At 43.2% G+C, this 26,241-nt stretch overlaps 1 protein-coding gene across 2 annotated transcripts in view; it reads left to right on the top strand.

Moving 5' to 3' along the window:
- The window catches only part of CDH13 (cadherin 13), a 1,287,194-nt gene that overhangs the window by 828,580 nt on the left and 432,373 nt on the right, over positions 1-26,241 (top strand). For both annotated transcript variants that reach the window (XM_064488932.1, XM_010980492.3), the window contains one exon: positions 21,700-21,852. In XM_064488932.1, coding sequence (XP_064345002.1) covers positions 21,700-21,852 — 153 coding nt within the window. The remainder of the gene's footprint in view (positions 1-21,699; positions 21,853-26,241) is intronic.

Here is a 26,241-nt window from a genome sequence, read left to right as displayed (position 1 = left end):
GGGTGGGGGATTGGTGGAAGAGAGATGTGATCTGGTTTGTGCTTTTACAGGACTGCTCTGGCTGATGGAGAGAGAGCAGACTGTAGGGAGAGGGAGACGAGGTGGGCAAGGGGGAGCAGTTGCAATCACTCAGGTTCTAGAAGTGATGGGGGCTCAGCCCAGAGGTGTCGTGGTGGGAGCGGGGATCAGTGATGGTGATCAGATTCTGGGTGCGTTTGGAAAATGTTCTGGAGTGATGACTACAGCTCTGCAGGCCAGGCTGTGTGCCCCTGTGAACTTTCTTACATTTTTCTCTAGTCCTTGTTGTGGTTTTGCAAGGAAGCTGGCACCATTCCTGTCTCCTGATAAGGAAATGAAAGCTCAGAGAAATTCCGTTACTTGCTTAAATCCCCGTGTCAGGCTTTGGCCACGCATCTGACTCTCACCCCTGTCCTTTTTCTACTATAACAGGCTGCATCCGCTCCAAAGTCTGCAAAAAATTTAAGACTTTTGGAATTTCTTATTGCATCAGTGTGAATATTATTAAATTTCCCATAAGCTCAAATTTTGTCTGTTTAAAGGGACCACGGATCTTTCTTTTTAGAAATTGAAGTGATTAAGATTAATGACCAACCATAAAATTTTACAAGCAATTATTACGGTTTACTGTGCCTCCTTCAGCTGCTTGACACCACCTCCTTTCCTTTCCCTCGTTAGAGTTCCACATCGCTCACCAAGACCTCAGGATGGGGAGAGGGTGGACCGAGGCCATTGATGAACCCATACTTTAACTTCCGCAATAATGATGGGCTGGGGGGAGTGTATAGCTCAAGTGGTAGGGTGCGTGCTTAGCATGCACAAGATCCTGGGTTCGATCCTGGTATCTGCTCTAAAAATAAATAAATTAAATAAATTACCTCTTCCCGCCAAAAGGAAAAAAAAATGATGGGCTCTCAGTCAAAGAAGTTCATTAGCATTTCCTCACCTTGCATTAGTAATACAGCATGTTGCATTTTCTATTTTCGTTAACTGTGTTTGATAGACTCTTTAGAAAGGAACTCAATTCTCTGTTTCAACAAAACTAATTCCTTTTTTTTTTTTGCTTTGTGACAGATCATGTAAAAGCTTTCTCTATTATGTGTGTGGCTCTCATCCTAATTTGGGACCCCTCTCTGGCTTTAGGACTCTGTGGATTGCTGTTTCTTATGTCCTTCCGGCACCCCAGACACTCAGCTGCAAGTCCATCTCTTCAGGTCCTCACGTACAATCATTCCTTTTGAGCAGGGTTGCTTTGCATCAGCTTCTCTGGGATTCCCCATAGTCTCATCTCAAAGTTTTAACCCCCCTCTACAGCCTACCTCCTAATTCCATTCTCAACCTCTAGTTCTTTCTTTTTCTGATTGCCTGATATTAACAAACTGAAGCAAAAATAACTGTAGCAGTTGGAAAGAGATTCTCTTAGTCAGGACTTGGAGATTATATGTGATGGAAACACATACACAGAGCTGAAGTAAAAGGGAATTTATTACTCCCATAATCAGGAAATCCAAGGGTGCATCTGGCTTTAGAACAGCTGGATCTCAGAATCAAAGAATCACTCTTTCTGCTCCTCCTTTGAAGGTTGGCCTCATTGTCACCTTTTGTACATAGACTTTCTCCAGACAGCACAAATGGCCTCCCTCTAGCATCACTCAAAGGCTCTCGCAGAAAAGCCCTGGGGATAACATAGTCTGGTCCAGCTTTGGGCATATACCCAATACTGGAGCTGTCTCTGGGGGAGGCCAGAGAAACAGGTTTGGTTCGGCCAGGAGTACATCCCCATGAGAGTGGGGTGGACGGAAGTCGTGACAGGATGATTGTGGCGCTAGCTGTTTGTCATGGGGCAGGTGGGAGGGCTGATACCAGAAGGGCTTAGACAGCCTGCTAGCTAAAGAAATCTATAGCTACCACCCTTCACTGTATTTATACCAAAGTCAAATCGCACATATAGCTCTAGACCTCCGATTCAGGGAACTCGGGGTTGGGGGGACAGACCTCAGCATTGCTTTTCAATATTAATTCAATTTAGCCAGCATGTTTTGAGCACCTACCCTATGTCCCCACACTGTACGAGGTACACACAGATGATAAAATGATGAATGGCATGTTGACTCTGCCTCAAGGCGGCCGTTCATTAGGAGGGGGTCTTCGTAGATTATAGGGATTGATCAATTCACATTTCTCCCTTTGAAGCTAACTAAGACAAGGAGAAATAGCCCCAAGTGTTAATACTCCGACTTTTGAATTGAGTTATTTTTCCAAGGCAATAAAATTTGAAGATTGCAATTAGTTAACCATTATGAAGACAAATCTTCAAATATTTCTCTCACTGTGGTGACATTTAAAATGCTTCCTGCTCTACCAGTCAATTGGATTTTTTTTTCCCCATCTTCTCATAATGGCTAATTGCTAAGCAATTGATTGACTCCCCTATTGTTCCTGTGTAATTACTAAGCTTGCTGAAACAGCTGTCCTGACCATGTCTCGGTCTGCTCGTTGTGGTCACATAAAGGGCAGGTTTGGGGTAGGAATGTTCTTATTTGGTTAATCTCATTGCAAATTATCGATCTGATTGCTTAATGTAGTGATTCAGAGCAAAGGTTCAGTGGGCAGAAAGGTTTAAACGATCCTTGGGGAACGTTTCTTAACCTAAGCGTCAGTTTTTTCAGCCTGTAATATGGAGAAAATGAGTCTACTTCCTCAAGTTTGGGGGAGGGTCATATAAGATAACAGATTTAGCACTGCTGGGATATGAGCTTGTGATAAATCATGAGTGTTTGTAGTTCATCTCGGAAGCTGATTATGCGTACTTATGGCAACTTGGTCCAAATTCTTAACCGTTTTGTGCCCCAAGTTTCTCAATCTGTAAAATGGGGCTAATAAAGCCACCTGTCTCCTGGAGTTTCTTTGATGATAAAAAGGGACAGAAAAGCATACAGGATTAATGTGATAGTAAAGGGTATGGTGAAGGCACCTAAAGCACCAAGCCCAACACCCATCAGCACTGACGCCTTAGCCACTACTGTATTAATTATAGCACCTGGCACCATACTCGCCAAGGGAGAACCCTTCCTCTTGCTCCTGCACCCTTGGAAACACGTGGTAAATACAGGGCAGCTGATGCCTGTGTCTACACAGCATTCCTCCATGCACGTATGCTCACAATATCCAGCAGGTAACTGCTAAGTGCCAATTACATGCCAGGGCTGGGCTGTGGGTTCAGCTCTGCAGAGAATGTGGGGGAAATAGGGAATACAGGGTCTTCTTCCTCAAGCTCTTTGGACTTGTGGCCTTTGGAAGAATTGCTTAAAATGATCCCAGTGCGTTTTCGACATTTCTGGCCATTATCACCAGATGAATTCTTGTTCATGGTGCTTTGTGTGATTCCCAACCCTCTCTCCACATAAAAGGGACATCATGCTCTGAGAAAAGTTATTTCCCCAGAACCACATCCAAAGAAGAAATGGAGAAGAGGGCCTGGCAGCACCTGAACATCCCTGGTTAATTGCAGGGACGTAGATCTGGCTGCTCTAGGCTGCTGCCTATAGCAGGGTGCTTGAAATGTGTCACTGAGCAGGCATTTGCCTAGGGTGTCATCTGAGCCTCCCCAAGGCTGTAAATTCCAGGAGATTGATGGCATTTTCATTTCTGGGTGGCCCCAAATGTGGACCTCAGTGCACTCTTGCCCTGACAAGTGCCCAGTAAGTAGACAAGATGAGAATTGCATTAAACACAGAGGAAACAATGCATCTAAAAGACGAGGGTCTGACTGCAGAGTTTAAATGGTACATGTGTCTTCACTCCAAAGACCACAGAAACCATGTCTCTTAAAGAGAAGAAAGGATGGCTTTGTATGTACTTGGGCTTTGTAGAGGGAGATAGGCCAAAAGGGAGGCTTCTGTGGTGGGTATATGCGTCAGAGGACACAAACCCAGGGCACCTGGGTCACCTGGTGAGTGGAGGTGCTTCTGCCCTGACAGGCGGCACTGTGACCTGGAGGCCTGTGCGCATGCAGATTAGCGTGGAAGCTATACTTGAAGGAAGGCAGCGGGGCGTCTGTGACAACAGCTCCCTTGCTAACTGGTGCTAAGCCACCCCAGTGCCAGCTCTTTACCTGCATTACCTCATCTCCATCTTTTAAGCAAACCTTCAAGTGGGGATTAGCCCCATTTTACAGTGGAGAGAGCTGAGGGTTAGAGATTTCGTAGTGTGTTCTTTGACACCCAGATAATTAAATGGGTGAACTTGAACTTGAACCCCAGCTCTGCATGCTAGTTTGCACTCTGCCCCTGCCCCTTGAGTACCAGACAGAGACCCTTTGTATTTTCCTCTTCTCCACTGGGGAAGACAGGGCTCTATTCTTTCAGAGGAGACCTGGGTCTCTGCAGGATGGGTAGGTAGACGTGACTCCACTGCCAGTGGAAGCAGGCAGGTGTCCCTGAGTCCCTTTCCCATAGTCTCTGAATTCCATTCATTTGTGTAGGTGTGACATTCAAAAGGAGGGAGCTTGAGGGCTCCTATCTTTGTTACTTCTTTGATTTATTGTTGTATCTGCTCCTCTAACTCAAATCACTGGCTTCTTTTCTATCTTCCTTTGCCTTCTCGCCAAGGAGCAGTAGAAAAAAGAACTCAACCCAGCATCAGACCGACCTCACTTTGACTGACAGCTCTTCTTGGAAAATTCGCTCCAGCCCTGTAGTGTCCTGCTGCCTCCTCTATGAAATGGGGCTCACAAATGCCTCTTTAGGATATGAAAATTAGTAAATAAGAGAAGCCCCTGCTAAAGTGTCTGTTCCACAGCAGACACTTAAACTCACATCAACTTCTCCTCCTCCTCGCCCCTGCCCCTACAGTACAGAGACAGAATCAAATATTTCCATTAGAAAAGCCGTTATTCACAGAAGGGCTTTTTTTTCTGCATCCCAGTGTTGATAGTTTGAGTGATTCTCCACCTTTCAATCCTCAAGGACACCCAATCCCAACATTTGAGAGTGCGAAGACTGGCTTTTCAAAGTAATATCATGTTGGGGTGGCCCACCGGTGGCCTTGGGCTGTCTTTTCTCCTGCTGCAGCTGTGCTGGGTACGCAGAAGGATTTAAGTGCACCCTGACGTGGCTCCAGAGGTCACCTCTGTCCTGAGTCCTCAGAAGAACCTCTGCTTTTAGGATTCACATGAAGATTATCATGCCTGCTATTAGCGGTGCAGGTCCAGCACAGTTTGGGTTTTTTTTTTAAACTATTATTATTGAAGTATAGTCAATTTACTATGGTTGTATTAGTCTCTGGTACAGTTTTAAAAGCAAAATGACTGTGCACAAAGAAAAAATACATTGTTTTCCTATCTCTCCATGGAACCTCTACTTCCATTAGAGAAAAAGGAGAAAACCCAATTAGGAAGGATAGAAACATAAATGGAACCGTGTCAGCCTCCCAAGCTGTCATTGATTACTCCACTGGGCAGTTATTTCTCACCTCCCATTCAGAGCCATCTCCTAGAACAGCCATTTTCATGGCCAAAACAATAAGGAGATAGATTAGGCTGGTCAGTTTGTCCCTGTCCCTTTTCATGGGTAAAAAGAAAATGACTTAACTAAATCTTTTTTCTTTAGGATGAAAAGAGACTCTAAAAAACATTTTAGTAGCAAATAGCTGTTCTGAAGTAGGTGAAGTAGGAATTGATTTTTCTTACCTGCCTTCACTGTCGAGAGGGTCACCTGGGAGCAGGTGGGTGGCACCACGTGGAAGCACTGGGCCAGGTGGTATTATAGTCATCACCCTGGGAGGCCTGGTTGCTACATTAAGCATCATTTCTACAATCTCCCTGTTCTTCATTGATGGGCATTTTTCCTACTTTGTCATTCGAACTCATAGGAAAATGAAATTTTAAAGCTAATGGTAATGTTTTTCGTACATTGGTAAACATACATGAAAGAATATCCAAATAGAAATAACTGTAAGAATATTCTTCCCCTTTGTTTTGAGTAAGGCCGCTTCTGGGAATCTATCCTAAGGAAATAATCCAAAGGGCAGAGAATTTTCTTCCTTTGCAAGATATTCTTAGTAGCTTGATTCACATTATTCGTAATTGAAAAGAGTCAAATGGCCATTATTACTGAAATGGTTGTTAAGTGATGGCATATCGATTTTAAAATGTTGGGTAGCCATTAAAAAAGGAGTTAGTAATAATAGGGAAAATGTTCGTGATATAATATGTAAAAAATAATGTAAAGATATGTTTATGCTTTAATGCAATTCTTACAAAAATCCCAGCAAGGCTTTATGTAGTCATGGGCAAGCTTATTCTAAAATGTATGTGGAAGGGCACATGCCCCAGGAGAGCTAAATCATCTTGAAGAAGAAGAATAAAGTGGGAGGAATCCCTCTACCCGATGTTAAGGCTACATTGTCACAGTAATCAAGACGCTGCAGTACAGCAGAGAAACAGACACACACACTGATGGAACAGACTAGAGACCCAGGAAGGGGATTCACACAAATATGCCCAATCGATTCTTAATAAAGATGCAAAAGCAATTCAATGGAGGAAGGTTAGCTCCTTTAGCAAATGGCACTGGGGCCATTGGACATCCGTAGGCAAAAGATGAACCTCAACTTAAGCCTCATGCCTTATACAAAAGTTAACCCAAAAAGGATCATGGATGTAAATGTAAAATATAAAACTATTAAATCTTTAGGACAAAAAATGGTAGGAAATCTTAGGGGTTCAGGGCTAGGCAAAGAGTTCTCAGACTTGACACAAAGGGCATGACTCCTGAAAGTACATTATGACAAATTGGATCTTATCAAAATTTCAAACTTGTGGCCTATGAAAAATTCTTTTAAGATGATGAAAAGAGAAACTACAAACCAAAAATATTTACAAACCACATATCTGACAAAAGAGTAGCATCTAGAATATATAACAAACTCTCAAAGGTCAACATCAAAAGTCCCAGTCAGACTAATTAGAAAATGGACACAGGACATGAGCAGACATTTCACCCAAGAGGATATACAGATGGCAGATAGCACATGAAAAAGTGTTCTACCTCATTAGCCATGAGGGAAATGCAAATTAAAACCAAGATGAGCTATCAGTACACATCTTCTAGAGTGGTTAAAAAAAAAAAAGTAGTCATAACAAATACTGGTGAGGATACAGGAAACTGGACCAATCAGATATTGCTGATGGGAACGTGAAATGGTACAGCCACTCTGGAAACCAGCTTGGCAGTTTTTGGTAAAACTTGTGGTTACCATAGGACATCAAAATTGGACTCCTGGAGGTTTATCCCAGAGAAATGAAAACTTAACGTTCATACAGAAGCCTGTCCACACATGTTCATAGCAGCTCAGAGCAGCTTTATTATTAATTGCCAGAAACTGCAAACAACCCAGGCGTTCTTCAACAGGTGAATGGTTAAACTACAGTATGTTGAGACCATGGAACATTGCTTAACAATAAAATTAATGAATTATTGATACACAACAACAACTTGGAAGAATCTCCAGGGAATTATTTATTTTGAGATAATTGTAGATTCACATGCACTTGCAAGAAATATCCTTTACCGTTTCCTCCAAAGGTACCATTTTGTAAAACTATCATAAGTAGCACAATCAGGATATTGACATCGATGCAAATAAGTAAAATTATGAGTGAAAAAAGAAAACAATCCCAGAGATTACATACAGTATGGTTTCATTTATGTGGTGCTTTCTAATGACAAAATTATGGAAACAGAGAACAGGTTAGTGGTTGCAGGATGTAGGGATGTGAGGAGAGGTGGTATATGGGGGGGGGGGTATGGTTAGAAACGGCATCATCCTGTGGTGACGGAACTGTTTTGTAGCTTACTGGTGGTGATACACAAACCTACATGTGTGACAAAATGGCACAGAACCAAATGAACACACACACACATACAAATGAGTACAAATAAAATGAACCGCTGAATAAGATCAATGAATTGCATCAATGTCAATATCCTGGTTGTGCTATTTATGATAGTTTTACAAAATGGTACCATTGGGGGAAACAGGGTAAAGGATATTTCTTGCAAGTGCATGTGAATCTCCAATTATCTCAAAATTTTAAAAATTAAGTAAAAGATACATATGCAGTTTTATGCATTTAAAAGCCTGGAAGGGAGTCATTGATATGTTAAAAGAGTTGGGACTATTAAGAGGGACGTCATGGACCATCTTGTTTTTCTGTCTTTTATCTTGGTTTGCTTTCCAGCTTTTTCCTAGTGTCCATGTGTTAGTTTTGTAAAGAGGAATAATACAAAGCTGATTTTTTATTTAAAAAAGAGTTCATGGCCAAGTACAGTCATTTTCAGTATTGTTTGTAGTTTATTCTGAAACAATCTCCTCATTCTTTCCTCTCCTTTACCCTGAGCATAGACAGATCTGGCACACACACACCACACACACAGACACAAAGACACACAAAATTACAACCCACTCATGAGTGAGTAGATTGGGGCTCTGCGTTCAAAGCTTCACACTGGCAATTTGCAGCTGAAGTTGTAACGAACTGCTGTTAGTCTTGACGGGCATTTGACCTGCGGGGGCTGTGAAGTTGGATGCCTCACTGCGGCTTCTATTTATGATTCACAGCTCAAGTCTAGTGTCGAGACGGGAGGTGCATCTTGATGGATAATAAAACAGTAAGGACTTAACAAAGGAAATAATGGGAAAGGGACTATTTAGCCACACATTTTACCCTTTCCACCCCACTGTGTAGCCCCACCCTTTGGTCCAGACATAATTTGAAGAGCCCAGAACGAATGATTGGTAGTAATTGAATAAATTTGTAGAATAGGAACAGGGCTCAGAAGCCTATAAAAGATTCAACTCCTGCTTCCCGTTAGGAGAGGTACCCAACCAGTATTAATATTTTAGAAATACTAGAAGGTAGAAGAGGAGTCATTATTCATCACTAGCACCTCCGTGGTCCTAAAATTAAATAATGGATTTTTTTTTTAAAGACAGAATTGCTAGAGTTGTGGAACTATAAAAAATATTCCTCTCTTGAGGATGTTGCATTTTTTTGCTTTTATCTGTTCTTTTCCTCTTGAGAACATTTTGATTTACTTCTGTGATAAGCTTATAACAACTAGGGAACTTGGGAGGCAGGATGCGCTAGGCTGGGAGGTAGGGGGTGTTAAGGCAGCTGACAAATGAGCCTGAGTGAATTTGTTTGGCTTCAAGTCAGAAAGCCCAGGATGGGCGTGCATTCATTTCCGTCGTGTAGACTGTCCATCTGCACGTCTGGGCCGGGGCCCCAGGCCCTATAATATAGGGAGCGCCCAGTGCACCACCACGTGGGCGTGGGGTCTGAGCAGGCTTAGGCTGGTCTGTTCAACAGGAGCCCTTCAAAGAAGGCCCAGCCTTTCCCTTCAGAATCCAGTCCTAGCCTTGAAATGACCACCCCTGCTCCTTGAGGAGGCGTCTGGCTGAGCTGTGAGGAACTGAGCAGCCAAAAGTTGGCTTCAGATCAAAACCCAGAGATCTGGATTAACTCAGCTGGGCTCAGAGGTTTCCATGTCCAGCCCTGTCCCCAAACCAGCTGTGTAACCTGGTTGGACACATGACTTCACCTCTCTGAATCTCACTTTCCCCATCTTTGAAACAGAAATAATAGTAATTCCCTGGTAAAATGCATATGAAGCTCTAGCATGGAACCTGACATTTGTGAGACCTCAACGAAAGCAGTTACTACCTAGGGTACAACTTGAAGGTTTTTAAAAATCCTCTTAATTACCAAATTACTCTTCCTGGTATTGACATGGTGTTGTATTTAGATGTACTTAGAGGATGATTACTAGCATTAATTGAGTGCCCACTGTGTGCCAGCCACAGTACTCTGTACTCACCAGGACCTCGGGACCTGGGGTGTATTGTCCTCATCCAACAGAAGAGGGAACTGATGCTCAGATGGGTAAAGAGATTTGCTCCAAGTCAAAAACCAAGGATATATTAGAGCCAGAAACCATTTTCTAGACCATTGCCCTGCAGAGGCAAGAATGACAGATACTGCTCAGCACCTGGAGAAATGAAGTCACAGGGAATGAAAGAGAATCCTTGCCCAGCTGGTGGGTAGAAAGCAGCTGACCTGAGTTTAAACAGAGATCCCTGGACAATGCCTCGTCCCTTGCCTCCTTCACATGGAGCTGATCCACACACACACATGCTCAGGGCTGCTCCAAGTTCAGACCCAAGGAATCACAGCAGCTGGGAGTGAGAAATGACCTCAGACTCCATCTGGTATTGATCGCCCCTATACCTTCTTTACCAGGTGGGTGGGAGCCTGGACCCACAGGGGCAGCCTTCTCCATCAACAGGCAGCCTGTGCCGTCAGCAAAAGCTCTTCCATCTCAGGACATTTTCCTTCTTTTGAGCTGAAGTCTGTCTGATCTGTATCCTGCATTTATTGGCTTTTTCACAACAACAAAATGAAGCCAGTCTCTTCTGCTGCAGGTCTAGGTGATGTCCAGAACTGTGCCTCCTGCCTCCCTCTTTCTACATTTCCAATCACTTAAGGGGCTCCACCGTGTTCATCTTCTATAGAACAGACTGCATGGCTTCTCTCCTGAACACATGCTTCCTCTTGGGTCCCTACCTCATGTGGCCTCTGCCCATCCCTATATCCTTGGGCTAGAACACTCCACACAGCATGGCCTGTTTTAGGAGTCATCACCCACAAGGCAGCTTTTGGGCAGTTGTGTTTCCCCATGGCTGTTTAGTGGATTCATTATCATTACTTGATTGGAGCTTGAAGCCTGTACACACCCGCCACTGAGATCTTTCCATTTATTGTGCATCTTCTAAAACACTTTCCCAAAACCTTCATTGACTCAGTTGATATGATCCTCTCTTGTTGGGGTTTCCCTTGGGAAATCCAGGCAGCCAGAAGCTTCAGAGGAAGATGTTTACCTAAGTTGATCCCATAGCATCCATGGGCTTGTTACCTTTCAGGGAGCATGCAGCATTATTCTTGGAAATGGATGTCTCCCTGGGATCATTTATAAGGAGATGGCTCCATTGGTAGGATACCAGAGCATCCCTCAGAACTCAAACCCAAGAAGCAGAGATGGTTCTTACCAGAAGTCAATCAGCCATTTTGAAACCAGGGTAGCTAGGCAAGTTCATTGATTTATAAACTTTTGTAATTCCCTTTCCTCTCTGACCATATAGTCTTTCATTTCAGTTTCTCTATGCATAATTTTATTTGTAACAAAATATTTGTGTCTGTTATGCACCATGAACTGTTCACAGCCAACAAACAAAAGTCCCTGATACCATGGAGCATATATTTTAATGGCAAGGAAAGATAACAAAGAGACAACTATGTCAGGTGATGATGGGTTATGTGAAGAAAAACAAAACAGTGTAATGAGTATAGAGGATGATGCTGGGAGGGGAACTACGATTTTTTTTTTTTTAATAAGATAGTCAGGAAAGTCCCCTCTGAAGAGGTGAGTGTAATTAAAGAATTGAGAGACAAAGAAGGAATGAACCATACAGATATCCATTAGGTAGGATCCTGGTGAATGAAAGCCATTCACCAGCCACCACTGGGAAAGGGAACCATGATATTTTGGTCTAAGAGTGTAATTTGGAGGCCAAGGCTGAGGTATAAGATTGAGTTATGTTGGAGTGGATTATTTACCAGATGCAGGGTGTTAACACTTCCCATACCTGAGCCTGAACTGGCTTCAGATACACACAAGTATATATTTGTTACTCTCTTTTTCCATTTTCCATACAGACTGCTTTCTTTGTCGAAGTCTGCACTGATGGCCCAATAGAGTCTCCCCAAAATGGTAGACTCAGCCTTCAAGCTCATAAGACTTTGATGGTCGACAACCCTCAGCCAACTGACTCAGTCTCTTCCAGTCCCAATCCCAGGCTCCATAAAGAGATGATTGGATTGGCCAGGCTCAGAACCTGGGTCTGTGGGTCAAAAGAGGGACAGCCCAGGGCTGAAACAGGGATAGACCCAAGCATGGCACTTTGGGGATAAACGACAGCAAATCAGGATAGGGGCACGTACATGGACGCAGCAACAGCTGAGCCTGAAGACAAAGGCAGGAAACAGGCCATAAAGAGCCGTAAGTGCACTTCTGAGAGAGCCTGAACTGTCACTGAAAGTGATGGAGTCAGGGGCCCTAGGAAAATTTTGATCACGTGTTATCTGATTATGAGAGAGAGTAGCTGCTTCAGGGAAGGAGGAACTTCAAAGCCTTACGCAGGTTCTTCTAACTGAAGTACATGCAAGGCAGAACAGAATGTCAGGCTTTCAATTGAAAATGATTGAAATTTTACTTATGTTCAACACTGCTTGTGTTTCCAAGCATCAGGCTTAACATAAAAATGTGTCCTGAATTATAAGAATGATAAGAATAAGTGTTGAAATTCTCAGTGAAAGGGCAGCCAACATGCATTTCCAGGGAGAAGTTGTTCAATTGTTCGTGTTTATTACTTCCAGATGGGAATAGCTCCAGGTTCATAGTGCTGATTTTGTTCCATTGCTTTCTCTGAACTGTGGCTCAGATGAGTGCATAAATATTTGGTTTAATATTTCTTTGGGAACCGTAAAAATCTGAACTGATGGAAGGGAGAGGAGCAGAGAAATGGCAAGGAAGGAAAAGTTTGGCAAGTTGGTAAGAGATTAAGTGTGCATATTTCAACAGTGCCCAAGGGCATGATTAATTTATTATCCTTGTAGATGGCAGAATGCATGCAAAAACCTCCAAATTGCTCCATTACTATGACAAAGCCCAGAGCCTGTGAGAAGGTAAAGATGTTCCTGCCAGGAATTTGATGTACAGAAGGAATGGGTGACCCACTGGGTACATATAAATCTGGGAATTGAGACTTGAAAGTCCTTAATCTTGGCTCTGCCACTGACATGGGCCCAAGATGAACATCTCCGCTCCTAGTCTTCATGGGGTGGGCGTGTCAGCAGGAGTCCAAACCAGGGGCACTTTGAACCATGCCCGGTACTGATGTTTTGTTGATTCTACTCCTGGGGCACTCCCACCACCCTTCAATCAGTTGGCCATATGGAGTGGGGGTTAGAGCCATGGACTGAATATTTGGATTCAGATCCAAAGCCATTATCTAGCTGACTTTGGCAAGGTTGTGTGACTCAGTTTCTTCCTCTGTAAAGTGGAGATTAACATCAGTACCTACCCCCATAGAATTGTTATAAGGACTGAATAAACTAATGTATGTTAAATGCTTAAAACTGCATGTGTCAGTGTTAGTGTTGGATAAATGGTAGCCTTTGTCATAGTCATCATTACCATCACTATCATCACCATTTAATAATCATAAAAAGAACAACTGCCTTACATTATTGAGCATATTTATATATGTAAGCATTTCATATCTCTCAGATCATTTATCCACCATAACCCTTTTAGGGTTGGCATTATTTCCCCCATTTGGAACAGGATAGGAATGAGGCTCAGAGAGGCTACAAGACTCCCAGTATGTCTGCATTGTTAATGAGGTCCGAGCTGCAAACCCTCATCTCCTAAGCACTCTGTGCATTAGTCAGGATGGGTTAGGCTCTGCAGTGGTAATAAGCAACTCCAGTTTCAGTGGATCAAAGTATAAAAAGATTTAATTAACATTTATGTCCATTGAGGGTTAGGTGGGGTCTCTGCACTTTGTCTTCTTCCTTACTTTGGGTTCCAGGTTGATGAAGTCGCCACTATTTGGAACATAGCTGGTCACCTTGGAGAGGGAAAAAAGAACCTGGCTAAGAACATCATAGTTCTTAAAACTTTTGCTCAAAATTAGCTAAAGTGGCACATGTGACTTTCACTTACACCTCATTAGCTAAAGTAAATCATACGGCCACGACCAACTTCCAGAGCTGGAGAAATGTAGTCCTACTATGTGCCCAGAAGACGAGAAGCCAAAGTATTTAGGAACAGCCTCAGTGACTACTCCCCACTACCATAAATCTGATTCATAAATAGAAGAGACAGCAGGTATAGAAAATCTAGAGTTTATACCAGAAGTTCTAGGGACCATATTGATATTTGGTAGACAAAGTCAAGAGACCAATGAGCAGGAAAGTGAAGCTCACAGTCTGCATTAGGAAACCAGAAATTCAGGAAGTGACACATAAGGATCCCAGTTATTCTCTCGGACAATAAAGAGATGCAGAATCGTGATACTGACAGGCAATGAATGGACTTCGGGCCCAGACAAGTAAGGCACGATGACCGAATGCCCCAAAGATGACTTCCTCTTTCTCTGATCTGCTGTGGCCTCTTTCAGCCCATCTCCCATGATGCATAATGTGAACTTCATAGAATGTATTGAACTGTGGGCCCTTGAGGACACTGAGAACTCTGGAACTCGTAAATGGGCAATGAATATTTTGAATGGAAGAAAAGAAGGTAGAGGGAAATATATTAGAGGAAATTTTGCTCAAGAAGGAGACATCTTATGAAAAGTTGTGGGAGAGAAACAGACCATCAGGCTAAGTGAATGGTGGTATCAGTTTGGATACATTAACAAACATAAACTGAGTTCCTGCAGTGAGAACAGCATTGTACTAATTATGTATATTTAAATATACATATAATATTTGTCCTTTTGTGATTGGCTTATTTCACTTAACATAATGTCTTCAAGGTTCATCCATATTGTAGCATGTGTCAGAATTTCCTTCCTTTTTAAGGCTGAATAGTAATACTGTATTTTATGGATATACCACATTTTATTTATCCATTTATCATTGTTGGACACTTGGGTTACTTTCATTTTTTGGCTATTGTGACTGATGCTGCAGAATATTCATTCTTTCCACGTGTCAATGGATCTTTTAGTAAAGATGATATTGCACTTGGCCATTAATAATTTAAAAAAAAAAACCCTCAAAAGTAAAAATTTCATAAGCCACATTATTGTATGGTTAAGTTGGAAATAAATAATTAAAATGTTGTAAATGCTTGTAAGTTAAGTAATACTCTCATTTAAAAAAATTCTACAGCCTACAGAAAATAACCAAAAAATAATAAACAATCAGAAAAGAATGCAAAAACCCCACCAATTAACACTGAATCCTATGGAGCTCAGCTTAAGCTGTGTTTAGGGGTAATCTCAGATGCCTTTGTTATGAAAGAAGGGAAAAAAGGCTGGTGCAGTGATCGTACTAAAAGGTGAAAGGTAGGGACAGTGGATTCAGATTTCCTCTCATTTTGTATTACTGGAGTTTGATTTTCCTTCCCAAGTGCTCCATCCTGCCCTTAACCACAGCAACCTCCACGGGAGATGGAAATTGTTTGAATCTGGTGGCAAACACAGTCAGCCCCTGCTAACATTAGAACCACTGGGTCTCTGGCTATCACGCGCCTTCGGTGGAATACTGGAGCCTTGGTTCTGTTTCTCCACCAGGGATTTTGGAGTCTCTTGGCATTGGGTTTTCCTTAATTCCTCTTATTAATTTATGACCTAATGGTTGAAAGCTGTTGGGCAGCATGGGGGTGATAGAAGGGCATGGATCTAACAGCTGCCCAGACTGCTGATTGGCTAAGTGTCTTCAAGTTCAAAGGCATGTCAAGGACTAAACCACAGTCGAGAATTAGTTAATGCTTATAGATCACCTTAGAGAACCAGTCTACGGATAAAACGAATGCCCTCTAATAACTATAGGTGAAGGCAATAAAATGATTTTTATCTGTTTAACATGGAGTAGAAAACATCTTCTAAATTAGCATGTTACACCAAGCTCCAATAATTACTCTTCTGTGTTTTAAAAAGGTTGTTTTTTGTTTGTTTGTTTGTTTGTTTGTTTTACTGTATAAGTAATATAGGCTTATTTTATGAAACCAAAAATATTCTAAGAAAGAAGGAAAAAATATCACCCTTACCTCCATCCACAGAGACCTATACTGTTCACATGTGATTTATTCCCTTTGGTAGTTTTGCAGGGAGGGATCTGGTTATTTTCTAGTTTTTCATCCTTTTGTTCATATTGTTTGCATACATGTAGTCTTCTATCCTTTGGAAAGAAGTATCTCCTGATTTTCTCAATTGGGAGAAGATAGAATTAGAGCACCAATTTAGTTGGCAGTGGCAGGGAAGAAGTGCTGGGGTATTTGTGTTGGAGCTGCTTTGCATAGCGAGCACAGTGTTTGCTTAGATGGAGGGTCCTCCCACAAGGGGACCCTTTGCTGACTGTAAGGATGGGGAGGTGTTCCATGTCCATTCATGGCACCTGGGCATTACCACTGCCTGGAAAGTTAACTTCGAGGGTTTGTAAAAAGAGAAAAGAGAAGGTACTGATGTGGCACAGGTAAAGTGACCACATTTTCCACAGGGGGAAAAAAAGGTTAGTACAATAGATCTTTTTAAATTTTTATTTATTTATTTATTTAGGAGGGGGAGGTAACAAGGTTTATTTATTTATTTTTTAATGGAGGTACTAGGGATTGAACCCAGGACCTCGTGCATGCTAAGTGCACACTGTACCGCTGAGCTATACCCTCCCCCTCCTTGTTTTCATTTTTAATAAAATAACGTTCATTTACTTATTTGGTATGCAGATATGTATTGAAAACTTACCGTGTAATGTGCATTGTTCTTGGCCCTGACAACAGAACAGTCCAAAATCTCTAGTGGAGATCTGAGTTAAATCACAGGTCCGGGAGATTGGCAGAGGGCGGGGCTGGAAGCTCCTATAATAAAGACAATACACAGGACTTGGAGACTGGCATTTTGATATAGCAAATACATTTTCCATAGGGGGAAAAACTGATGTCAGTAAACTAAGGGAAAATCTGAGCCCACAGGGAGGCACGATAAGGGGCAATTAAAAACCATGCCGCCTAAAGGCAATGTGGGGTTCTGGATTGGATCTGGGATCAGAAAAAGGATAAAAGTAGAAAAACTGGTAAAATCTGCTTACCTAAAATCTGGAGGTTGGTTAGTTAACAGTCATGTGTTAATTTCTCAATGTTAATTTTTCAGTTGCAACCACTGTTCCATGGTTATAAAGGTTGTTAGCATTAGGAGAAATTGGATGAAAGGTATACAGGAACTCTACACTGTCTTGGCAATGTTTCTGAAAATGGAAAGTTCTCCTCCCCCTCAGAGTCTGTATCTGTCTATCTATGAAATATATAATATGTTTATATTATATAAATATAATAATATATGTAAAATATCATATACTACATATTATATATAGTCTCCAACCATATTGAATAGAAAATTATAGAATACTGTATACAGAGTGGTCCTATTCATGTAAAAACATTCGAAATTGTTATATATTCTGTGAGTACATATATATGTATGTAAATTCATAGAACACCTTAAAAATATATACAACATGGTATCTTTGGCTACTTGGAGCAGAGAATGGAGGATGGAGGGGGAACAGGACTTAACAAGGGGACCCAAGGGGGCCTTGGCTTTGTCCATAATGCACCATACTCTGCTGGAAGCAGGCAGGAAGAGCCCCCTTTGAAACTCAGACCAAGCATCTCTGCCTGCTCCAAGCCTTTGTATTTCCTTCCCCTGCCTCGGTGCAGAGGACTCTGGTCCCAGCTGATCCTTGCCACCCACACAGCTGGCACGCAGGCCACTCCCCACTGCTGCCTGGGGGGCTGCTTTACCCAAGGGCGCGGCAGGGCTCCTGCATGCTCTCTACATGCCCTTCCCAGAGAGCAGGCAACCAGGGTCCAAGTTCTTTCTCATCATTAGTTATCTTTTCATTCCAATTCAGAGGATAAGGGGAAAAAAATCCCACTGTGAAAAGCAGTATTGAATTACAAAGAATAATAGGAAAGACCAGCTAATTGTGAAGCCCTGCTATGTGGCGTAATGGGTGTTAACAGCTGCTGCAGGAGCAGAGACTCAGAGCAGGATTTGTTCTGGGCAAAAGGAGTGCACTGGAGTTCTTACATTCTATCACATAAACAATGAGAAAAGGACCATAGCCTTGGGGGCCACAGCCAGGGAGTAGCACTTGGACAAATTTCAAGAGTTGAATGTAGTATAATAAAGGTCGTCTGGTCGTCTACCCAGCTTGCATGGAACAGCTCTGATGTGTGGTTGAGGCTTTTTTTTGTGGCCACCGCACACCTCCTCTCCAGCTCAGTGAGCTTGGAGTGGGCTGGGGTCCCTCTGAAACCCCATCTGGGGAACAAGAAACCAGAGAGCTGGTGGGTAATTCCTGAATCTAAATTGAGCCAAGGCTCCCACGTTTTCCCTGGAGGGTGACACCCCCCTCCAATGCTTTCTTCTCCAAGTTTCCTCCAAGCCCTCGGGTGCCTTGACACACGTGGAGGTGTGGGACTTGGTGAAATATCAACTCTGCTATACTGATGTTCTAGAAAACAGGTTTTTAAGAGCTTCTAATAATGGTATATGTTTAAAACAGGTCTGGAAGTAAGGTAGCAAACAGACCCAGCCTTTTATCATCAAGTCTCCCAACCGTAACAGTAGAAACCAGCACCAGTCATAATGAGCGTGGATGGTGCTGAAATCTGTCTAGTTCGGTGGTCCTCAATACTGCGTCTGCATAGAGTCATCCATGGGGCTTCTCAAAGCACAGATTTGCCAGGCCACCCCCAGGGTTTCTGATTCAGGGGGTCTGGGTGGTGACTGAGAATTTGCATTTCTAATGAGCTCCCAGGCAATGCCTGTGCTGGCCAGGGAACCACATATTGAGACTAGTTGCTCTAGGGAGAATGAGATCCTCACTTCCCTGTGCTGGTGGCCCTGTAAGGCTCGTCAGTTTGGGGACACAGTGCCTGATATGGCTGTGAACACTCCTTCAAAGTGGACACAGCCCCCAGGACCAGGAGGCAGGTTCAGCTGATATGCTCAAAGCCAGGCCTTGAAAAACAAAACATTGAAAGCGAAACGGGAGACTTGTACAGTGTTAAGCAGAGGTCTTGCTCCTTGCCTGGGGGAATAAGCCATTTAACTCTAGCAGCAGCACTAATTAAACAGGGTTCTCCCTCCAAGAGCCTGCTTCCATGAGGTCAAGTGGTTCAAGCTCTCTGAGAGAAAGAAGGGGAATGACCCAGACCTGACCTTCACACAGGAGGAAGAGTCGCCCTGGGGGAGTCTCTGAGTCTAGAATTCAGCTTTCCATGTTGAGTGGCAAGCAGAGAAATGGGAGGATGGCAGTGTTCACCCAAGAAAGCTTTCAGGCCTGTATCCCACTGTGTTTCCTCCGGAAGGTCTGGGGTGCTGTGCTCCCAACACTTTCTGAGCAGGGAAGGGTCAAAAAAGGAGAACAGATCACAGCAGCTTCTTCTGACAGGTCCTCACCAGTGGGCTGTGTCTGGGAGACAGATGGGGTCAGAATCCATTCTGAGGAAGCAGGACAGCCCCCCAGTCCTTGTAGGTTTCCCGTGTCCATTTCCCTTCAGTTAGTGTGGCCTTTGGAGAGGACCTGTCCCTCGGGTGTGTGAAGGGGAGCAAGAAAGAGGTTTTAATCCATATTTGGGCCAAAGTCTGAGGAAGGGGAGGGTTTCAACAGTAAATGTGAAAGAGAAGAACGAGATGCCCCTTCCCACAGCAAGTGTTTCCAGAGCACTTCTTTCCTCAAACCAGAGACATTTGTGAGTTTGGTTTTTAAAAAGGAAATGCGCTCCCTTAGAAAGGGACTTTTTTATATTATGGCCAAGACGTTTTTCATGCCTGAAGGTGTCAGTCTTTCCCATTAACAACAATGGCATGATTTTGTTATGATTATTACTCTTAGCTTTGGAATTGTTAGCTATGATGTGTTGAGCCCTTTCTATGTGGCGGGAAGTGTACTTTGCACACACTATCTCATCAAACTCTCAGCAACCCTGGGAAATAAGTGCCTTTATCTTCATTTTATAGACGAGGAAATCGAGAGCCAAAAAGGCAAAGAATCAAAGACCTGTTCAAGGTCACAGGACTGATAAGCTGCCAAGCTAGGATTGGGGCATATGTTTGTCTAAACAGTGGGGTCTTCATTAAACAGATGCTGGCCTTGGTTCCTGCCGTGTGCCAGGCACTTTGCCAGGCTCTGGGGTCCAGCGGTGAGCCCGACATGCCGAGGCTGTTGACCTCATGGAGCTTCCAGGCAGTGGGGATAATGTCAATTGGACTAAATTGAATCAAGCAATGACTAAAAATTCTTTCCATCAGAAGATACCACATATTTTTAGTCTTGCTTTAGATATTTTCTGTTAATTTCAAAAATGCAAACAGAGGTAATTGGTGCCTCATCAAAATTCTCAGTGTATTTTAATAAAGAGTACTTGAAATCAGGAAAAACTGTACTGCCATATGGAACAGTGTCATGCTCTTACCCTACTTCCACTGGTCCTGGCAGAGGAACCTTGTTGTGAGGAACAGGCTGCCTTAGGTACCACTGCCACCTGGTGGCATGCATCAGAATTGCAGGCTTGGTGGCCATAGAAATTCCACCCTCTCCCCACCCTCCACCCCAAAACAATACACACCTCTTCCTGATTCCACTAGAAGGCACATTTCTGGTCCTGGCCACCTAAACCATCCAGGCTCGGTTGACTGTATTCCTGTTTACTTGTAAACTGATTACAGCCAGACTAATGTCAGCTTTCTTTTATCTCTATGTTTTGAATTTCTATTGTGTTTATGACCTTTCGATTGTTATAATTGAATTAATGTTTGCAGGATGACAAAGTGATATTAAGTATACGTGAATATTTGGTAAAACTCGAGAACTAACCTGTGAAAATAATAATTTTCTCTTTAGTTGGACACTTTTAAAGGCCATCAAAACAAAACAAAACATAATTTGGCTCCTTATTACCTCTCAACCTCACCTCTATTCAAACCATTCTGGAATTTTCTAGGCTCTCTCGCCTGCTTGCTGCCTGTCTGTGCTGTTTCCCCTGCTTGGAACTATCTTCCTATATCTTTACCTTTTGAATTTATTCTTCAAATGTCAAACAAATCAAGGCTGATCACCTATAGGGAATTACCTTAAAGTAAATTCAGAAATGATGTTGCATAGCGTTCCTCTAGAGAGGTGGAAGATGGGTTCTGAATCTCGTCTTTGTGTCTTTACTAACTGTGACCACAAGCTTGCTTAATCTTTCTGAGTCTCAGTGATTTCATTCATTAAGTATGAATAGTAATGTTCCCTGCCCTCAGCATTGTTATGAGTTTTTTTTAGAATGTGTGTAAAATGTGTTCTCAGCATCATGCCTGGCACCTGCTAGAAGCAATGGGGTGGGTGGTGCTGTTAAGGACTGGATACGTGTAAATACCTAGAACATTAATTACTGTCTGCCCAGTATAGAGCTGTTGAATAAATGTTTTCCATTGCCTATTTTGTCTTGCTTGCAGGAAAAAAGTCTGTTCCCTGGGAGTGAAAAATTATATAAATGTCCAACCTTGAATTTCATGAAGTTGTTTCCCTCCTAGATCCCTCTCTGTATGTCACCCGAGTGCTGATAAACTTCCCAGCTGAAAGAGGCAAAGCTTTGCATATTAGCACGAAAGGTGTTAGGCAATGATGCTATTTTTGGTGAAGCCGCTTTAGCTAAGTTCATCCAGTGCCTTTGTGTTGGCACCTGTGGTTAGTGGATTGGTCGCTGAGGTGTGTTTAGAATGTGTTTTCTCTGTGTTTTCCAGCCAGAGTCTTAAATGTCGCTCTGTTTCTCTAACCAGGTAGTGGATAATGACAGACCAGAAGGATCCAAGTTCCGGCTCACTGGTAAGGGAGTGGATCAAGAGCCTAAAGGAATTTTCAGAATCAATGAGAACACGGGTAGCGTCTCCGTGACACGGAACTTGGACAGAGAAACGATCGCTACTTATCAAGTGAGTACCCCTCGAGTGCCCACCCGCACAGAGGGATATGGCTTTGAAAGACTGCTTTCCTCCCACTGAGCTCATTATTTCTGTGCTTCATCAGACCCGGGGCTGTGTGACTTTAAGTGGGTCTCTGTGGGAGCTGAGTGGCGCTGAACCCTGACAGAGCAGCACTGGGGGCCCCTATCTCATCATCGGAGCCCCTCTGGTCTGCGTGAGACTTTGGGCACTAAAAAGCAAGAAGGGGGACTTTCAGAAGAGGTCAGAAACCTTATGTTAGCTTTGGTTTTCCAGAAACCAGCTTGATAATGAAGAGCTGTAAAAAGTCTAAACCCTTGGTCCTAATCATTCTACTTTTAGAAATCCATTCTAAGGAATTAGAGAGGAATTTAGTTAGATGTTTGTACAATGATTTTACAGCATGACGTGGTCCTTAAAATGGAAACAGTTGCTAAATATTCAGCAATATATAATGGTTAAAGTATGGTACAATTTTGCAAGGAAATTTCCCACAACCATTTAAAATATTTCCAAAGAAGTTCTAGTTATATGGGAGATTTTCAAGATACTGAATGGAAACAGACACACCAACACATATGGTGTCCTCATTACGGATGGAGTATTTACACATACCACGATGGATATATGTTTGAGAGGAAGCACAATGGAAGAAAAATCGAAGTGTTAGTGGTTGGGTTTGGTGTTATTGATTTTTCTTTGTTTTTTTTTTTTTTCTGATTTTTCTGCAATGTACTTGTTCTTTTATATGGTGGGGAAAAAAAAGGTTATTTGTAAAAGAGTAGTTACAGAAGTTGACACCCGTTCAAGATTCAGAGACTAAAGTAGTTGCACACAGATATCGGGGTGAGCACTAAATCCCATATCGGCTTCCGGTCAGTCCTGTCCCCTCTCTACCATGACCCCAAGAGTCCAGTTCACACAGCCTGGGTTATGGCCCCAAGCCTCTGGGGACAGTAAGCTCATTTTTCCAGGAATGAGACAGAATTCCCAGCCGTTTGCAGGAAAAGCCCCCTGCAGGATGCAATGTGCTGAGCTGGGAGCAGGCGCTGTGGGAATGAGGCCCAGACAACGTTTGCTTTCTATCACCGTCGCCTACCACGTATGCATCACTCTGATCGGGGTCCAGGGGTGTTGGCCAGTTTCTCAGACCAGGCTTGGCATCTGTGGTTTTCTTGGTCAAAACACCATGTCTGAGCATCCCAGTCCCACTTCAACAATAGTGCTCCCTCCTTCCTTAAAAAAAAAAACCACAGTATTTTTGCTTTTCTGCAGATGGAGGATGGAGGGACATTTCATTGGAGAGTCAAATGCTCTGATTGAAATGGGTACCCTGGGTCTAGCCTTCTCTGTCACCATGAGATATTGACCTTGGCAAGACCATGTAAGTGCTGGTCCTCAGGATCCCATCCATGTAATGCAGATAACACTTGCCCACCTACCCAAGTGGATAGCTGTGAGTTTCCAGTGAGGAGAAGACAGAAGAGGGTGTTAGAGGCATTAAAATGCTGGACAAATAGAGGCCAGCTGCGTGATGTAACGTGGTGGAATCTACATCCAGTCTCATGCTGAGCAATGTGTTCAAAGGTCCCAGGTCCTGGGAGACCCTCCCTTTCAGAAGCTTTGCCAAAAGGCAGGTGCTGTGAGCATCTGCAAGAGGTCCCAGCTGTCAGAGAATGCCAAAGGGTGACCAGGATGTCCTCCACCAACACCCAGCGGGAGAGTCTGGTTGTTGTAGAAACTGAATGTTGGCACCCTCTGAAATTCTCAGGTCCAGCTGAACTTGACAGTGACCAGAGGTGACCTGGCAGTGTCCAGCTGCTGCAGGAAAAGCCCACAGGTTACTCTGGGTAGATGCCGTCTTCTCTTTCCCTGCCTATTGTGGGAATAGCCATTAATTTTCAGACACAAGGGACTAAATATATGATGCATTTCATGATTTCATAGCATAGTGATTCAGAGCTCCGGGGTTAGCAAATTGCCATTCAAGTCTCCGCACTGCCATTTACTGTGCCGTTTACCGTTTATCTTGGGCGACCCACTTACCCTCTCTGAGAATCTTGTGATTCTGGTCCACAAAGTGAGGACAGTACCAGCATCTCTAAGGACTGTAAAAAGTGAAATAAATTTATTTTTGCAAATGCAGAGCACAATGCCCAGAACCCAGCAAGCATTCAATAAATCATAGACTCTCTTATTCGTTTTTTTTTTCCTGAAAATGATTTAAAATTTTTAGCTAAACTCCAGAAGTTTTTAACTTCAGTTTCCTACCTTCAACTGTGAGAAGACTGACATCTACCATAGACTTGTGTTTTTCCTTCCTATCCTGGTAAGAACCATCATAGCATTTGCTGCCCTTCTTTTAAGTATCAGAGAGAGATTCCAGGAGGAAGCTGGAGCTCTGGAAGTCCCTGGGGGATTGAAGACCTACAGGAAAAAGAATAAAGGAGCAGCAGTCTTCTTGGGAGTGTTCTGTAGCCTGGAAATAGGACTGGCATGAATCAGAGAAACTGGAAAAGGAGTAAGAAGTGGTGAGTGAGAGGCTGGAAGATGCCTTTTTTGGGTGACTCCAGCCCCCTAGGAGCTATTGTAAGAGCTAAGCAAGAGTTTGGATGCTTGCATGGCTAATTGATCCTGTGTGATGTTTGCAGGATCCAAAAGTGGTTTAAGAATTAAAGTCACCTTTTTGGGAGTCCTTCCATGTTCAGAGAGAGATGTCTGGACTCCATAAACCAGGGCCCACCTCAGTGTGAACATTCTCCTTAGATGGTGAGGAATTTCATCTCCTGGGACAGTGAGAAAGTCCTCTGAGGGGAAGACATCTTGGAGAAGGGAAAAGAACTCAAAAATGAACTGATAGGGAGTGATGAGAAGGTGGCCTTTGGTCAGTCAGTTGTCTTGCTTTTGATGTTGCCAAAGATGCCAACTGGAAACTTCTTTAAGGAGAATTTTTGAATCATGAAATATCCCTTTCCTCTGGCCTTCACCAGCTGAATGCAGGGCTGTCATCTATGGTTGTGCCGGGATTTTATGACACAAAGTGGGTGGCTGAGGAATGAGAAGGGCTAGACCCAGCCCATGGTTTACTCACCAAAAGCTGAGCTGCAGTTCGGGGCTGTGTCCACTGGGAGAGGGCAGTCCCTTTCTAATTGTCACAAAGGCATCAGGGGCTAGGATTGAATGAAAACCCCACTATTTTTTTTTATTTAAGTCATTTTTTAATATTGCCTAAGTGATAATAGTGACTAAGATCCATGACTCTGGGGTCAAAAAATCGTTCAAGTCTCAGTACTGCTGCTTACTGAGCTGTGTGATCTTGGGCAACTCACTTACCCTCTCTGATCTTGTGATTCTGATCCATAAAATGAGGCTAAGACTAGTACCTTTAATGATTGTAAAAGATGAAATTACTAGTTTTTGCTAGCTAGTAATTGCTAATCAGCTAGTAAAATAGAGCCTGATCTGTGGTATAAAACTTCTCATGTTTTTCCTTAAAGTGAAGCCATGTAGTGTATAGGAGTTAGAGACATAAGTCTGTAGGTAGCTAGGCTGGCTGAATTAAAATCATGACTTTTAAGGACTAGCTATGGGAACTTGGGCGAGGTATCTGTGAAGTGGGAACAATAGTAACACTGACCTCATAGGACTGTAATGGATTAAATGAGTTAATACATGTTAGGCATTTAGAACAGTACCAGGAACAGGGAAGGCCCGGATAATCTTACCATGTGAGTGAGGGATTAACGATGGGGATGGCAAGGGAGAAAAGGAGAACTCCAAGGATTGAGCCAGGGCCCAACCTGCCCTTCTCAAGCATGGACCTTCCTTGAGTAATCTTGAATTTGTTTTGTGGTTTCATCATGCACTCCACAGTATGTTGATTGATGGATCAACTCATTCATGCTACACTGAGCAGCTGCAGGGTGAAGTGTACAGTGGCAAACAAGATACACCAGGTTCCCTGCCCTTGTGGAGCTTTCATTTGACTGTCTAGGCTTTGTTTCAAAATGAGCGGATTTGAATTCCTCACCACCGTGTCCAGGTGATATGCTGGGAGCTTGGGCTGTGTTCGTTGTGTGTCCGTGCCCAGTGCAGAGGATGCTAGTGCTTGGTGGGAATGCAGTGTCTTGAAGGAGGAACAGGGCCCCAACGGCCAAACGATGCCTGAGCGTGAGCCACTCTTCACCAGCCTCGCGAGGGCCCAGTTTCTAACACCATGCCCCAGCCCTCCACAGCTGCCGCCTTTCGTTCTTCAGTCCAGTCTTTGTCCTGTTTTCTTCACGTCCTTGCTGGGGAAGTTCTCTATTACTCTGTGTTTGGTTCTCCTATGAGAACTGGGTCACGCTCTTCTTAATATACTTTGGGCTCTAGAAGTCGCAA

This window comes from Camelus dromedarius, chromosome 9 (genome assembly GCF_036321535.1).
Source record: "Camelus dromedarius isolate mCamDro1 chromosome 9, mCamDro1.pat, whole genome shotgun sequence".
NCBI lineage: Eukaryota > Metazoa > Chordata > Mammalia > Artiodactyla > Camelidae > Camelus > Camelus dromedarius.
The sequence above is the reverse complement of the archived record's forward strand: the minus strand, read 5'-3'. Positions and strand labels throughout refer to the sequence as shown.